The sequence below is a fragment of the Macrobrachium rosenbergii genome, chromosome 43 (genome assembly GCF_040412425.1).
Source record: "Macrobrachium rosenbergii isolate ZJJX-2024 chromosome 43, ASM4041242v1, whole genome shotgun sequence".
Taxonomy (NCBI): Eukaryota; Metazoa; Arthropoda; class Malacostraca; order Decapoda; family Palaemonidae; genus Macrobrachium; species Macrobrachium rosenbergii.
In genome coordinates this window covers 53,951,625-53,970,035 of record NC_089783.1, presented here as the reverse complement: position 1 = coordinate 53,970,035, position 18,411 = coordinate 53,951,625, and the positions used below count along the sequence as shown (strand labels likewise).

Sequence of the window (18,411 nt, the reverse complement as noted above, 5' to 3'; positions counted from 1 at the left end):
TGAGCACCTGTTGTCATTCACTGCACCTTTTCCTGTGTCGAGACTCCCTCATTTTAACAGGAACATAAATGTCTCATGGGAAAGTTTAATGGCTACCTCTAGACTTTTTTTCGGTTTAACCATGAAAATTTCATACCGCTTCCTATTTGCATATTATGATCTGTATTGCATAAAAGTGATACATTTGTACTGAAAATATAAAAAGTACCGTCAAGGGGCACTTTGCTTTAAACTTTCCCTCTCTGAATCTCATCGCAATTCAAAATAGTTCTGCAAACGGCGCATAGAAGGTAAATTCTTACCGGTTCCTTTGTTGACTCTCTATAAGTAGGACTCTTTGATTTCCTCCTGTGTAAACTATATACATGGTTGAAACTACTAAACGTGTCGTGTGCCAGATCCTCCCATGCATAGACAACTGTTTACCACACACACACTGGTTAGCAAAAGGAAACGCATTAGGCCATTTTGCCTTCAAAGATCCGTCTTGGTAAATATTGCATCGACAGCCTTTGAATCTTACAGCTATTGACCTGCTCAGTTCGGTCTCGCTGGTCACGAATCCCCGGTACCAAAGGCCTCCTCCAGCGCCACGCACCTGAACACCTCAGCCAGGTAACCCCTAAACAAAAAGGACTCCTCAGGATATAGTGTCCCCCCAAGAGAACCTCTCCTCATTCCCTCATCCCAATGGAAGGGTGCTGCCAGTACAGTTTTTTTTTTTTTCTACATAATGCCTTGGCTTGTATCTCTTTCACTGTTTGTACATAGTTTGTCGCAAGAGTGCTCTTTTTCAACTCTTTAATACGTTTATGTAACAGATATTTACACTATTAAAAAGATCTATAACGGGAATCCACTGAATTACTTCAAAATTTTGCCTCTTATCCGTCACTGCGTTTTAAATTTGTCAAGAAATAGCTAAAACTTTGACTCGCAAATTTAGAGGATTGTAAGAGAATCGACACATGACCCCAGTTCAGTCTAATGAAATACCAAGTTGGCGACTTTGTGGCCACATGAGTAGATGTAAAGTAGTTGACTGCTCCGTGATCTCTCAGTTGTCTCGAACACGACAAGCAGTTATTGTCTGCTACCTTCCCTCTCTCCGTTTCTTTCTGGCTCATTAGAATGACGTCTAGGCAGTTATCAATGAAAGTTTTTCAGTGTGGCTGTTGACTACCTGTCTTTTGTTCTTCAACCCTCTATTCTAAGACTCTTTCTATTTACCCGACGAGTTTCATTCTCTCTCTGTCTCCTGTATTGGTCATGGGTTATTCCCTAAGCCCTTCAGGTGCGGTTGGCGAGGAGGAGGACCTGTTAACAAACATCAGGCCTTTCAAGGAAGTCAAGTTTCGGAATATGTAAGATGGTCTCACTCGTGTGACTCGCCAGTGTCAAGAATTCAGAGCACCTCGTCTTTACATAAGTCATACATGCCCCTTACACACTGCATAAACAAGGTCCCTCAGAGCTTATCCTCAGTTTTACAGGCAGAAGCACAGATTTAATCCGAGCAGGAAGTGACAAGCTTTTATAATGCCAAGGGATCTTAAAGTACTGGTGGCACCTTGCGCGCCCATTGCCTCATGTGTAACGTGTCTCAGTAACTGCGAACTCCCCATTTTACTAATAACAGTCCATAACAATCAAGTAGATGATGAAGTGAAATTCTTTTGTGTTTGCTTTCTGTAGTTTTCTTTGAACAATACTAATTGGGAACTGCAAGCGTCAAGCAGTGTCTACATGATTCTGACAGAGTTACTGGTTGATGGTAGACTCAGTGAGTTTGAGACAGTTTGAACCTTGAGGTTAGCTGGTTTTTTTTCCATCCTTTACATCTTTCAGTTACCTTGAAGTTTTCCAAGAAATTTGAATTTTATTGTTGAACTCAGTGATGACCTAATATCTTCATCTGGTTAAGCACTTTTGTAGTAGAAATTCAGATATCTGGTTAAGAAGACGTGCTCCTGATGAGAACTGCAGGCAATAATTTGTCGCCCCTTGAATACACCGTACATAGCCTTTGGTGCTAAATTGTTTTACTCACATCATAATAATTAGTTTCTATTTCTTGTCATGAAGAGCTAAAATTCATTAAATTTTAATACATTTGTAATCATTCTATGATCACTGTGGAAATCATTCCTTTCCCGTCAGCAATCAAATTGATGTAAATAGTGTTAGCCAAAGATTCTTAATCTTAAAGTTTCGCCGGGTCGGTTGGAACATTGATACAATTGGCGCCATAACAATAAAAGGACTGCTTTTAACAATGTGTTCTGTTTGCGTGAAGTGCTCCCCATAACCAATTTAGAACTTATATAGTGGTTTGGTTTGGTATGGTTTATGCAAGTTCGATTTGAATATCTGACACTAGAACCGTTACGCTTTTCAGTTCCGTGATGAGAATAAATTCAATTGCAGTTGCAGCCTATATACGATAGTTTGATGGATTGCAAAATGGAGATAACAACTACAAACTGAATCACTGCTTTAGCTAAGGTCTGAAGCGTTATCTAGTCACAGAGAAAAACATATTCTTCGTAAAATGCGCTTGAGTATTCACTTGATTTAAGCTATGCATAAGTACCTCAGGCTCATAATTACTTTAAATAATCCACTTCACGAAAACTTGGTTGCGCATCAATATCTTGCCAGAACTGGCACAGCAAATTAAGCTCGTTTAGCAATGATTCTAGCGTTCAAATATTTTGCAATATGAAAAATTTCTTGATAGGTCTATAAAGGTAACAATCTAATTGATGTATGATTCTAGCGTTCAAATATTTTGCAATATGAAAAATTTCTTGATAGATCTATAACGGTAACAATCTAATTGATGTATGATTCTAGCGTTCAAATATTTTGCAATATGAAAAATTTCTTGATAGATCTATAACGGTAACAATCTAATTGATATATAATAGGCCTTCTGCAAACAAAACGTACCGCGGGTAACAGATATCAGTTTCTCATTCTAATTAACTAGTTTTACGAATAACACGCCATCATTCACAATTACAGTGGAAAATGGTTTGATTTACATTCAATATTTGCGACAATTTACCTCCACGGACTTGAATGAATACCTCCGGTGATGCGGGGAGGCAGACACCCCTCCACACTGAACTTCTACACCACTAAATAAGTTTTTCAGAGCGCGTCCATTTCATCATTAGACATCTTCGAAGGTTTATTCATCAAGGTACTATGCCTCAGACTGTCTGTTATTCATAAATTATGTCACTGTGGTTCCTTTGCGCATGGATTTATATGAATTTGTGCCAAATCATGAATAAATGTTAATCACTAATTAAATATTTGCGTTCCACATCTGTCTGCATTTTGAAGTACATAACTGTAAGTTACGAGTTTCTTTCTATTTCAGTCTTAAAAGCTTTCAAATGTTTGAATACCCTACATATGAACGGTTCCCTAAAAAAAAAAAAATGGTTACGAGGAGTTCAAAAAGCATGGGAAAATATCTGGAATTATATGATATTTAGGTTTTTGTATTCAAGGAAATTACCACCATAAGGATATGTATGTGGATAATGTGCTCTCTTTTGACCTTTTGATTTTTTTTTTTTTTTTTTTTACTGTAGTTGATTTTCACATTCCCTAACTATCTCATTGTAAATCTTAAGGATTACGATAGTGTAACTGTACCGAAAGTTCTGTAGTGACTGTGAACTTTCTCTATTCATATTTTACTTGGAAAAATAAATCATAAGAATTACAGTAGTGTAACTGTACCGAAAGTTCTGTAGTGACTGTGAACTTTCTCTATTCACATTTTACTTGAAAAAAAATTAGGTTAATAAGCTGTAGATATTACCCAAGTAGAAGAGAATAGTTATAATAAGTAGTAGCATGATATTACTAATATAATTTGACATAACTATACGAAGCTTTTTCAGTTGTGCATGTGTGATCATGAAATGCAGTAATAACACAATCAATTATCAGTCAAAAATGTGGGGAAATCCCAGAAATCGAACCTGGCGACGTTTTCTTCGCTAATCTCGTGATCTTTCTCCGCAGGCCGCTTTACTGACGATGGATCCCTGATTCACCAGAAGGTCTGAGAAGAAGAAGAAGAAGACTGGATCTAGCCCTCCACCAAAGGGGGGGGGAACTTAATGATCATTCAAAGGTCCGAGGACTACCTCTTCGAAGGATCTTTCGCTCAGTCTTTTTTTTTTTTTTTTAATATTTTAGAGAAAAGAGCGGAAGTGATCAGGGACCTGCTAACTCCCACTACCTCCTCCCAGCTCCTCCTCCTCCTCCTCCCCACACCCTCATACTCCAAACCCATTCGACACGCTTAATGATGATACTGAGACGTCGCTAGAGCATTCATCACTTCTGTCATCATCGAAGTCATCCAGAGAGAATGAGAGCCCTCATATAGAGCCAAGCAGCAAATGCCTTTTTCACCTTCACGGCTCCCTCTCGCCTCACCCGCCATTGAACCCTCGCCAACACTTGGAAGTCTCCTAGCAGGACGCCACTTGCCATCGTCTCATCATCATCTGAGTTCTTCTCTGCGAGAAGGCATTTGCTGTTGGTCCACCTTCCCACGTTCCATGGACGAAGTGCGCATGTTTGCCGAAGGAATTTCGAGACGACAAATGTCGCCTGCATTTTCCGAAAGACGCAAACTCTCTGACAAATGCAGCTCAAAATGCTGACTTCCGATAAGCAAAGTCATTGTTTTGGTATCGGTCGTTCCACTGACTGAGTCTGGTTCTTTACACGTAACTGAATAAACTCAGCGAATTGGGAAGTACCCACTACACACACACACATATACACACACACGAATTTAGTAGACTTTAAATATCATGGAAATCATGGCAGATCTTATAACAACTCGTACTAATGTACAATAACTCACGATTATTATCAAACTGAATGCCAAGGTGGAATGTGCTAAAATATTCTTGCATGTGTATCGCAAACGAAAAGACATCCTTATCCGTTGAAGCTTCCGAGAGAAAGCGAGACAAACGATGCGCGGAAATTCGAGTGTTTCGCCAAAATGAAATGAAATGGACAGAGCAGAGTGAACTGGCACCGGCGCCCTTAGTTTTACTGCAATGAACTTCAAGAAACACTACAAGATTGTCCGGGTTAACTAACATCAGCCTGTTCGGCCAGCGTTTGTGCTTCATCTCGAAGAACCCGGAGTTCCTGATATTTCGCCAAGAGAAAGGACCCGCTCTTGTGCCCCATAGAGGAGCCGGAAATGCCGCTGGGGAAACTGACCGGTCGTGCGTTGGAAAAAGATCGAAGAAGACGAATACTTGTAAGATTTTTGTTTCTATCAGGACTGATGCGAGGAAAATGTTTCGTATAGCTACTGCAGTGGTCGATGTGAACTGATATTTAACGAGATGAACGATTTACTCAGTGGAGCTCTGGAAAGAGATTTTCGGAATCGTAATTCATGTCTGAATGAACTTGAGAGTATGATTGCATTATAGGACTCATCTGCTTTCTGTCATGTTAATCTAAGGACTATAGTATTTGATCCTAACTGCCAACCTAATTTTGATAATATTAATCAAATTTGTGATTATCTGTATCAACACACATTGTGGTAAATGTAGGTGTTGTATCAAAGGATGTTCTTCTGTCAGAGTTTCTTGATTCTCTCAAAACATGGAAATGATCTAAATAATCATACAAAATAAAAAAAAAAAGTATTTTTCAACAAGACCGAAGAGGAGACAGTGAGTGTCCCTGAGGGATGCCCATGCGTTGTATTCTTTGGCATAAGAGTTGCTGAACTCAGGCTCTTCTTCAAATCGAGTTATTTATCCATTTCAGAGGCTGTTAAAAAATAACAATTCACTGATGTCAAATTCCTGGATAAATCACAATGCCAAAATGGGGCTCAAGTCTTCCCTTCGCTAAGAAGTATGAACGTGACGTCATCATGCACTGAATTCTATTGACGTCTTGTGTGTCATTTTTTTTTTTTTTTTATCAACATTTCTTTGTTTTGTTTGTCATTTCACCGTGATATTTATGTCAGCAGCCACCTTGTTACATCAGTGTTGCCATTTTCCGTTTCTTCGTCAAAAGTTGATAACTGATCAAGAGTTTCTAGACGCAGTTCTAAACATTCAAATGTCACTGGACAGAGTTCCTCTTTGGGGCTTTGTCTTTTACCATTCCCCATCTATGTGTGATCGAAGGAAGACACTATATATATATATATATATATATATATATATATATATATATATATATATATATATATATATATATATATATATATATATATATATATATATATATATATATATATATAAATGTAAAAGAAATATAGTGTCTGGTTCTCTAAATCATTCAGGTGAACTTTTGTTTTTCGTTGCTAGAATTTCAGTATTTACAAATATTCCGAGGAGAGCATATAGAGCTATGCGTGTATATATACTGCATAGTTATAGGGATACATAGGTATACCGAAAAATGTACTGTATATGTACACGGTATGCATCTATATGTAAGCGTGCGTGTGTATATCTCTATATACACTCGTACAGTGTGTATGTACGTTCATGTACTATATGTACAGTTAGTAGTGTCCGTATAAGCCTTCTGTAGTACTTGGTGCCTTGTCGTGCAACACTTCGAATTTTACAGCAGTGCTGGTGTGAAGAACAAAACAAATGGGTGCTTGAGGTGACGACGGCGTTTGTGATAGAAAACAAAAGTTAATCTGACCAGCATTATTGAACGTCTTTTGTTCTTCGTTTTACTCTCTTTTCTAGCCTGAAGAGTAGAGATGACTCCAATCAGCCGTGTAACGAATCGTAGCAGGTAGAAGAATGTTTGCGCGAAAGTGAGGGGATTGATCTATGTCTCGGGCGCTTTGGTTTTTCATCTCTCCATCATCTATTTATTCGGTTCTACTCTTTTGGTTTGATGATTGTCACCTCCGCGTACACTGACCATGTTATATGTTTGTTGTGAAAGACGTCATCGTACAATTACGCAAAATCAGAATCGTGTAGCGAAAAATGATTGGTGTCCGCCAAATCAGTCAACATGGCTTCCGTTTCCTTCTGTGACTCATTTCGTCTTAGTGTTCGGTGGTTATAAGTCTTCCTATTCATCTACTTTTTAATAAAACAGGTTGAAGCGATTCACCAATGAACTCTCAGCGTCAACAGTGATACTACTTTACTAGTAATGAACGTTTGCTTCCCGTGCACGTGTTGTCACTTGCCGGGAAAGATGAAATTCGAACGAATGCTGCGGGACTTTCTCATAGTTAGGAACAAATTATGTATAGCTGTACAATATATATTTCTGGCATGTTCAGTCATCCAGCTTTCATTGCCAAAAAACTATTTTTGGCTCCATTGCATGTCTCATCATATAAACAAGTCCAGCAAGTGAAAGAATCATTAGTGAATACAATGCAGTACTTTAGAATTGTAATATATATTTTCTCTGATTCTAAGTGAAGCGATTAAAAAAAAAAAAAGTGTCCAGATGGTATTTTAATGTTGTATGTTTACATACCCTGACAAATCTCTTGTTCTATTGGGAATTCTCTGTAAAATATTGTACTCAAACTTATGGAATTCTGTCTCTGTCTTTCTCCCAGCCATCCTCTTATTCTCTCTCTCCCTCTCCCGTTCCTCCTCTCTCTCCGTAACCTTGTGCTATTTTATGTATTTTTGATCTAATTTTATGATGATACTTTTGGAGAATAAAAATGAGTATCATACAGTGTACTTTATTTCTACAAGGTTGTTTATTATCTAGTTGTTGGTTAATTTTTAGTCAGTCATGAATGCTGGTTACGTGTGGTGTTCCGAGGACGATTCCTCACAACTGTTATGCAATCTTGTTGCAGAAGCCTTGACTGAGAAACATATTTTCCCGTTGCAGGTGAAAGGAAATGATGTGGTCTATGTCTGATTAAATCGTGTGCCTGATCTTAACATTTTTAAGTTACGTGTGAAAGACCTATATATTTCCGCATTCATGCAACTATTCGTGTATATATATATATATATATATATATATATATATATATATATATATATATATATATGTATATATATATATATATATATATATATATAAAATATACACATGTATATGTATATATATATGTATGTATATATATATATATATATATATATATATATATATATATAATATATATATATATATATATATATATATATATATATATATATAAACTGTTTATGTATGTATCAGAATGTGTGCTATTTGGATTATATAACTATAACACTTGCGTTGTCTTCATTTATACGATGCTTGCCAAAAAAAAAAACAAATTTTTAACAATCTTTCTTAATTTACCATATTTCTCCTCTACTACTAAACCAACCAAAGGCATTCACAGGAATAACGAAAACGGCATCCCTATCTTCTTCTATTTCCTCTGTTTCTACATCTACTTCTACTTCTTTCTTGTAATATCAAATAAAGTGTTATGTTACACTCCGTCTTTCTTGTTCACTTCCTTTTGACTGACAGGCTGAGTGAGAGGTCGAAAGTTCTCTGGTGTCACTTCATCAAAGGTCACTGAGATTCCTAATCCGTATCCCATTATTCGATATATTTGTGCATACGTGTTTGTAAATGATCGCATTTATTTGCCAATACTTTGTTTTACTGTTACATGGTTTGCCTATATCAGAGAGGAAATTCAGATATCATTCATTATTTTTTAGATTTAATCAGTTTTTAGATTTAATACGATTAAGTATTAAAAGGGCTCAATTATTTTTGAATGGGTAAATGTTCTTGTATGTCTTTCAATTTTAAGGTCTGGATGAATTAAACTTGTTACTTTCCTCACTAGTTCAAAGATTACCATTACAAGCCCTAAAAGCCAGTTAACTGTCTAGCTTTTTGCTGATGGGAATGATCAAAAGTGGCCCAATTTCATTCGAAGACCGACGTATAAAGATATCATATGGAGAATCGTTCTTATCTTTTATAAATTTACGAGCAGATGCTAAACGAACAAAGTGGCTGAGCTGCACGGAATGTACACAAAAAGTCGATACAAAAATATTTATATATATATATATATATATATATATATATATATATATATATATATATATATATATATATATATATATATATATATATATATATATATATATATATAATGATTGGAAACGTTTGAAACGTTTTCCAATTCCATAGGGAAATATTTCTCTAAAAAACACGAGGACATATGGCAACTAGAAAGCGTTCTGGGCGGACACAGATTAAAGAGATCCATGAATCTAAAGTTTTTTTGTATTGCTTAGAATATATACCTCTCAAGTTAGAACATAGCCATCTTATTTGCCAAAGATATAGCGTATGAACCGAAGCAGCATGATGACACTGTCCCAATGGACACATATCTTGAGAGCTGAACAGGCATTTCCAGCAACAAAGCGAATGCATTAACTTTGAGGACGTGTCTGGCAATATACACTTGAAAGTGCCTGAACCTTTAAGGGCTGAGTATTGAGAATATTTATAGGCTATGTACAGTGGCTTCCGTTTTCAGGTGGTCACAAAAATCAGGACTAAAGCCACGCCTGTTGTGTTAACTCACTCCCTTCAGTTCGACAGAGAAGATACAATTTGTCGAGTAACAATCTTTCCAGTTCAGAACTTCACTGTGAATAACGAAAAAAAAAAAAAAAATACAAGCCTCTAAAACTTTAAGAGTACTGCCATCTAATAACTAACCGAATGAGTCATGCTCACCTCAGAAACTGGTGCCTCGACTAGACATTTTTAAAAATAAGATACAGTGGAGCTTACAATGAAAGTTAATGATGCAGCTTGTCCCCAAAGCGATGAAATGCCAAGAGTACTGACTGAAGCCTAATTGCTTAGCAGTACTTGGACTATCTTCATTTGTACTAAAACAATGTACAAATTTTATTTCACTCAAACTTTTCAGCTACCCACAAGAGCGTAAATATTCTGCGCAATAGGCAATCTGTCTACGAAAGCCCAGTTCTGAATATTTTGGCAGCACCGAGAGAGAGAAGGAGAGGTTCCCGATCAGGGTCTCAATACAGTGAAAATCTCTGCCTCAGTGTTAAATTGTCGTCTGCCGAAATCTCTCGTGAAGAGAGAGAGAGAGAGAGAGAGAGAGGAGTTCCCGATCAGGGTCTCAATACAGTGAAAATCTCTGCCTCGGTGTTAAATTGTCGTCCGCCGAAATCTCTCGTGAAGAGAGAGAGAGAGAGAGAGAGAGAGAGAGAGAGAGAGAGAGAGAGAGAGAGAGAGAGAGACCATACGGATTAGTCATGCCTAAAATTCGTTTTCTATGCAAATACACAGAGAAAATGAGCTATGAACTGTTCAACGATACGTTTAACTATGATAATAATCTAATACTCCCTTCTAATCGTCACACATTTCCTTGTTGCTTGCTCATCTCACGTGTAATTGCAAGAATGGACAACGATCTAATGCAGCATATTTTCCTTGCCTTTAGTGCTATACGAATTCTCTTATAATGAAAAAGCTAATAATATTTTCAGGAACCAGTGTAACATTTTATATATATATATATATATATATATATATATATATATATATATATATATATATATATATATATATATATATATATATATATATATATATATATATATTTATTTATTTATTTATTTATTTATATAAACGTGCCTAAAAATTATTTTTTTACTTTTTAGTGCATTTTAATAAAAGCATGTCTATAAAAAAATTTTAATTTCTTTTGTCATAGTTTTGCATGTTTCCCAAAACTTCTGTGTATGTGTGTGTGTGTGAGAGAGAGAGAGAGAGAGAGAGAGAGAGAGAGAGAGAGAGAGAGAGAGAGAGAAAGTATCTGTACATATAAATTCCATGCATTGATGACGCGTGCTGAGCCAAGTAGGGTATAAATGCTATAATAAATCAGTGCACCAGTATTTTGCAGAATCAAGCGGTGTGTTCTATTCAAAACCAATGCACGTTTGACTGCGCAGTACAGGGTTAACAAATGTTTGTTGGCACCAAGCTAAATGAATGATATTGATCATTTTGTAATAGTCGTTGTTAAACTATTAAATGAAAGCTTGCGTCACTAGTTTTAAAAAATACTTTTTTTCAGTTTTACGTAACTATTCAAGATGAATTATTATGTCTCGAAGAAAGCGTTGTAGGGATTGGTCAAATTTATCTCAAGACAAGGGGAGTATTCAGCAGAGTACTGACTCGAGGGACAAGAGGACCACCTGGAAAGGCTAATGAGACAACACGCAGCATACGACGGAACAAAGGGAACTCACGACCCAGTGATTCAAGAAATATCTATCTATGAAAATCCGCCATATCGGCGGAGAAGCTCCAGCGACCACTCCTGACTGATTTGCATGCCTAATGTTTCACTGACGCTGGTATTTACATGACGCTACCTTTAGACATACCACAGTAACTGCCATAAACGTACAGTGTTAAATCCAGATATCTAAAATTCTTCGAATGATACCAAAGGTCTAAAAATCTCATCAATTATGTACGGACGAGTAAACGTTGCGGGAAAGATAAATATATGAGTTACACACCAAAAAAAAAACTTACCTCTGTAGTGCAATGGCAGCTATGCACGATTCAGGTGTAGTCTACTATTCCATATGAGGGAGTATAAAATTCTTGAAGCAACGCTTTCGTCTTTTGCAAGGTGCACGACAGGATAATTCAGATTCAAAGCTCCGCCTAAGCACTTGATCTGGAAGATAAAGGAAAGAGAAGAATGTGAGTTATTAAAACTTACTTAGGCTTACCGCAACATCTAACATATTCTGCACTGTGCATATAACACGTAATATTACTTGAATAAGCATGAGAGAGAGAGAGAGAGAGAGAGAGAGAGAGAGAGAGAGAGAGAGAGAGAGAGAGAGAGAGAGAGAGTTATATAAAAGATGACAAATTTCCACCCTTCAAATAATGGGGACGTGACTTACAATATGTGATTAAAATTCACCCAATTAGTATTTGTGCCTAAAGGCAATACAAGAGAGGAAACAAAATGCCGTGACAAAATATCACTATTTATTGTTTAAAATCGAGCCATACAATTTCCTTGATATATGCTGCAAACTCAAAATAAGACGCTACGAAAACTATAGACTTAGAACAAAATAAACTATATTTGTTGGGGAAACAGGGAATGTATAGAAACTATTATTTATACCAAAACAGCAGATTATCGCTTATGAAGTAGGCCTATATAGTCATAAAAAAAAATTGCTCCATGTGTTTTATCGAATGTATGACACTAATTTATAAGTGTGCAGAGAATTCGAATACATCAAGCCTTTTGGTAATGGAGCAAATCTCTTCCTTACCCCCAAATTCACTTTCTCTCTCTCCCTCTCTCTCAAATGGTACATAAAATAACCCAGAGATTCGCACATGTCTGTGTATAGGTTCATACTCAGCATACCCTGGTAGACCTATATATTTTGTGTAAGTTACTACTGCAAAATTTTCCCCAATACTTCACAATAAATATTGAACGCATTTACCCAGTTAGACCTATACACACCCTTCTATGATTAATAAATTCATCAAGGAGCAGACTACGATCTTACTTTCCGGCATCTTTTTGCATCTTCACCAAAAGTTCAAAAGTTAAAAAAAAAAAAAAAAAAAAGAGTAACTTGCCGCGAAACCGCAGCATGCCGGAAGAAAAAAATGGCAAAGGCTGTCAAATGGCTTCCTCCAGCTAACAGCACAATAAGTTAAATCAGCTTTGCTTCTGTACATGACGAGTCTTATCTAGTCCCACTCCATCGACAGCGCTCTGTGAGACAAGCCAACTCATTTGTCATATACGGATGTAAGCAGACTTCCGATAGCCATTTAGTACACCATATTAACTGTCTAATTCTTTCTATTGTAACACTTAGAAAATAAGAGTGTAATTGTTTTCAGTCCTCCTTAAATCAAGTGTGTGTCTATTGTATATTTGACGGCTCTAAAACTAACATTCGAAGTACATTTTGACTCGGATGATTTGAAACCATCTGTAGCTAGTCTCATGTTGACGCCATACAGAAAATTTCTTAAATGCACTGACATTCAGTCTTAACAAGTTTGAAGTCAAAACATATTTTAAACATTATTCTAGCTCTGATAGGCAGAAAATCAACTCAGCCAATACAAAGGTAATCCTAACCGGAGGTGGGACACACTTTATTAACATTCCGTGGGTCTTAGCCTGGTGGGCGCGCCCCCACAGAGAGGCGTCAGCAATTTCCAGGGCAGGCGCGAGCCCTATGGAAAAATTAAAAATTCTCTAATTATATTCGTTATTCTCTAAACAAGAGTGAGGAACTAATATTAAGAAGTTTATGAAAAAATACAAACGTATCGCCTTATAACGTTAGTTTCCTATAGTCTACTACTCCAGTTAGACTCATTGGGCTTACCATGTTTTACAATTATTTACCTCCCTGTCTATCCCTCGAAACCCCTTCTTTCTCTTTTTTTTATTTCCACTTAAATCTGGGTGGGAATTTTACTTATAGATGTAAGGGGGCGTGGTAATAAAAAGGTTAAAAGCCTCTATCTTAGGCAGTTTACGACAAAGTAAGGGCAATCTATCAATTACAGACGCAATTAACCACAAGTTTCTTAACAAAACACTCCTCAAGATCATTATTAACAAAGACAACGTTTCTAAGAATTATCCACTTGAACACCGAAAGATTAACTGCAGCCCATTAGCACAACTAAGTCACGGAATTATCAGATCAATATTTGTGAACCAGATTACTATTGATATTCGCCGCAGTGACACCCAGGTTTCATAGCTCATCTTCCTTCCCCACCACCAGATTTAGTTTCACTGTCGTTTAGTTTTATTTGCTTAACAACCATCCATTTCTTAACACTAGTAAAGCGTCATTAAGTTTCTATTGTGTCCTCGATGTCGTTCATGGAGAAATAAAACTGGATATCATCCGAAAAACTTCACCCATTCTCTGCACTATTTTTCGAATTACGAGCTAAGGATACCATCGGGAATTAGGTTAGGTTACGTTAGGTTGGTTATGTTAGGTTAATCCTGTCATAAATATGTGTAAAGGAGACACACTGAGCTTATTTAAGAAAAAAACTTGTCCTAACATATATATTAATGGAGATAATGCGACTGAAAGCTGCCAATTTTCAATCATATTTATTTTTTTAATTGTATGCAATATGTTGTTGTTCTAATAAAGGCTTCATTTGTTAATTAAGTCGTCAATATTACACAACATATTGTATGTTTTCGTTTAATGACTGTTCGAAAACACCAATTTCAGTTTTCGAATTAGGTTAGGTCAATGGCATACAGGCTATCTGTTATAGCCAAATCTGCAGAAAACAAGTCTTGCCCTTTAAGGGAAAAGTTGTAAACTACGATGAATCTGAATACGCTGACTGGTTCTGATGATATTCTCTTATAATGGCCGAGGTCTATTTCACTCCCTTCAGCTGATAAACCTATAAACCTTCCAGATGATTCGACAACAGCTATGTACAGTACGTCGATCTGTGTAAATCAGATTTGCTACCGACTTTTCTCGCGATGCATCATTTGGAAATCAGTCCTAATGGTATCCTATACCAGCAATTCACGATAAGCACTACATTGTATATACATTTTTTAAGCAATGTCATTTTCAATAGGTAATGGTATTACGCTTGCAAAGACGTGGTTGCAGAAGGATCAAATTATGCGCTGATAAATTTGAAGTTATTCACCATGTAGTACAATTAAACAGCTGGTAGTTGCCTAATAATCTAGGTGCTATGCTCTATGGTAAAGTATTTCGGATCAAGAAATTCAAAGACACTTTCAATTACGAGGTGAAAACGGCTATTTTGTCTAAAAAGTATCACCACGGAGCCATTGTGTTCTTAGCTATCTATAAACTCGGTCGTAATGTGGTGCAACCGTGCGAGACGTTACTAGGCCTATGTGAATGAGTCTACAAATGGTAATATAAGATCTTGTTGTTTTCTAAGGTAGTTGGGTGGTCATTCCGCCTTCATTGCCCTTAGATACAACTGTAAGATGGAGTATGGAAATAAAAGGTTACAAAGTGCAGCAACACAACCACCTACTGCACAAAGTCATTATCCCACAAGCGCTACGACTGAGATATAAATTTTAAAAGAGACAAAAGAATATTACCCATCTTACTGGATGTGTATGTGAAAGCAATCAGGGATTTTTTTCACTGTCGTTTACGAAAATGACAACATTGTGGATGACACTCCTGCGGAAGGTTCCTTTCAGCACGAAGAGTAACTCACTACAATACCTTCTGTCGAGCAGCGTCACCACTGATCTCAAATTAAAACTAGATCGAGCTTCTCTGTTCAATTGGTGAGCTAAATTAATTTCCTTTCGCTAACTTGTGTAAGTGTATAAGCACAGTCAAACATTGGTATTTGTATTCACGTGCTTTATTGCCTAGGTATATTGTGCATTCGTGATCTATGACATCCCAGCAACAGAATCCCTTTGGTATGTCGCCGACGCACATTGTTAAATTTAGAGAGAAAGCAGAAAAGGCAATACGTAGGCCGATCTAGATTTATTTTGAAATCAGTCGGTGACTCTCATTGAAGGGCTCGGTCTTTCCTCTCGTGATTGTGATGTACTTTGCTCATATGTGTATTATCATATTATTTTGATTTAGAGAAGCCCTTTATATCTTAGTTATGATTAATTTGAATTTTTCTGAAGTGCGATCATCAGATTACGATACTGCGATATCTCCTTGGTGGACATGTTCTTCATTGTCCCCTCATCAACTGACAGCTAACAATTTGTTTTCTTTACCTACTCTCAGCTTTGCTTTACTTACTCTTACTTAACCACTCATATCCGTATCCTGTTACTGTTTGCAGGAAAAACATGGCTTCGTTAAAAATCAGCTTAAGACCGTGATTCATCTGAATTTTTGGCGATTAGTCTTGATAATTGCTGGCTACAGGAAGGGCCACCAGATGTCCACATTTCATAGATTTGTTTACCACACTCACCAGCCTTCATGTTAAATATTTAGACTAATACTGAAACTGGCAATTTTTGCTTTTGCAGCAAAGTCCTTAAAGGAAAAGTTTGTGCAGCATCACTCGGCGAGCACAGGTTCATCGTCTTACAATCTTGTTTGTTGGTGACGAGTGGAACACATTACAGAGCTTTCTCCTCCATTTGTTCAAGCGCAGTAGATATAACGAAGAAGAATCGCTTCCAACCGCCGAAATTGCACTCCCAGTAACCCCTCTCACATCCAGCCTTCCTCTAGCGTGCTCCTGGGTCTCCTTTACTTATCTTACAGTACATATCTGTCTTTTCTCCATCCAATTAGGCTCAGTTTGTGGGCGTTAGTACAAGTATATGTGTGTGTTGATCGCTTAACCTCTGGTGTTTGTGTATATCACAATTTGTTCAAAAGGAAACGAAAAAATGAAGGTTTCATACTTTTTTTAATCATTAAAACAAATAATTCACGTTATAGATGATAATTACCCTAAATCTGAAATAGAGTTTTGTAGTTTCATATCCACTCATAAGCATTGTGCAGATACCAGTTAGCATACAGGGTATATGTGAAATAAAATTTAGGAGTCTCTCCGTAACTAGCTTCATCGTGAATCTGAACATTGTCCTATAATCTACGAATTCCATAATTCCAGCTTAGGCCTAACCCTATCTAGTGCACGTTTGGATACTGGTTAACTCTCCATCCTACTCTCAGTTTCCCTCCCATCAAAACATCATGATCACAGCAGGAATGATGCTGTTTGTCAGTCATCAGTGATCATCCACTAAAATAAATGACCCAGCCAGTAACATGCTTAACACGACTGAAGTGAGGAAAGCGTTGAAAAATACGCTTTTACGAAGTATCCCATAAAGTTTTAGTTAATTTTCTACGGAGATTGGTGCTCATTTTCCTTATTTTTAAGATGAACTATAAAGAAGGGATACGTATCTCGGTGGGGTTGGACTGAATGGAATATAAAATTTAGGCTAAAGGCCAAGCACTGGGTCATATGAGGTCATTCAGCGCTGAAAGGGAAATTGAGAGTAAAGAGGTTTTAAAGGCGTAACAGAAGGAAAACCTCGCAGTTGCACTAGGAAGAAAAAGAATATGAATGGAGGTACATTAAAGGGAATGGAAGAGGTTGCAACAAGGGGCAAAAGGAACACTGCAAAGAACCTTAACTAATGCCTACAGTGCACCGCGTGAGGTGCACTGACGGTACTACCCCTATATGAATCTAATCATGGTTGTAACTTCATTAATCAAAGCTCAAGCATCAAAACTATACCCGTAGAAAACATATAAATAAGATTTAAATAAATAACGCTAATTTTAGGATACATATCACCGATAAGGCTAGGTTTCCTCTGACTTGAGAACAGAATAGTCTTGCTCTTCCGGCCAATGTTGCATGTGTATGTATATATATATATATATATATATATATATATATATATATATATATATATATATATATATATATATATATATGCCTACAGTATAATGAAGTGTCATATCGGGAACGGCTTGTTATAGTGAGATCATTCATTTATAAAGGAACCACCACGAGTCACATCGTTATTGATTGACCTGATCAGACTGACTTAACCCATTAATGTAAAAATGTAGTGGCATATAAATACCTTTATAATTACGTTATCTCTCTCTCTCTTTCTCTCTCTCTCTCCTATGTAAGAAGAGGATTTAAATGCAAAACCCAGAGGGAACCAACAGCCACTTGATAACCAACGTTATAAACTAACTTGCACACTTCTTTAATGACTTAAGTCGATTTGATTTCCAGTTCAGAATAAAATAAGCGTAATAGCCTTCATCACTCATCATACGCCATTCCTTAAAAAAATCACTAGAGTTGTTATCAACTGTGTTGATTTGCCTTTCAAAATATATAACAGTGGAGTCTAGGACACAGTTTTAGATTTTGCCATCTCAGCTAATTTAAAAGGTCCTCGATTACTTTTACCAGGGGGTGGGGGGGGGAGCTGAGGAGAGGAGCGGGGTTGGTTTGTTGAGAAAGGACCAGTAACATTAGCAAATCAGTGATGACATACATCTTCGAGAACCGTGCATTTATGTGTGCATACACGTACTTTACATGGCGCAAATAGTAAAGGCTAGTACAGAGAATTTGAAAAAAAACAATTTTCGATTTTGTGAATCAGGTTTTCTTTGTAATATATATAATTTATATATATATATATATATATATATATATATATATGTGTGTGTGTGTGTGTGTGTGTGTGTGTGTGTGTGTGTGTGTGTGTGTGTGTGTGTGAACTCACCCAGCTAG

General features: G+C 36.8%; 1 protein-coding gene across 22 annotated transcripts in view; it reads left to right on the top strand.

The window, feature by feature from the left end:
- Window positions 1-5,669, top strand: part of LOC136828927 (uncharacterized) — a 321,892-nt gene extending 316,223 nt beyond the window's left edge. For 9 of the 22 annotated variants that reach the window (XM_067087283.1, XM_067087280.1, XM_067087279.1 and 6 more), the window contains 2 exons: window positions 526-615; window positions 4,048-5,669. In XM_067087283.1, coding sequence (XP_066943384.1) covers window positions 526-602 — 77 coding nt within the window. In that variant the 3' untranslated portion in view covers window positions 603-615; window positions 4,048-5,669. The remainder of the gene's footprint in view (window positions 1-525; window positions 616-4,047) is intronic. The other 13 variants (XM_067087285.1, XM_067087282.1, XM_067087281.1 and 10 more) reach the window with 3 other exon arrangements.
- Window positions 5,670-18,411: the final 12,742 nt, after the last annotated feature.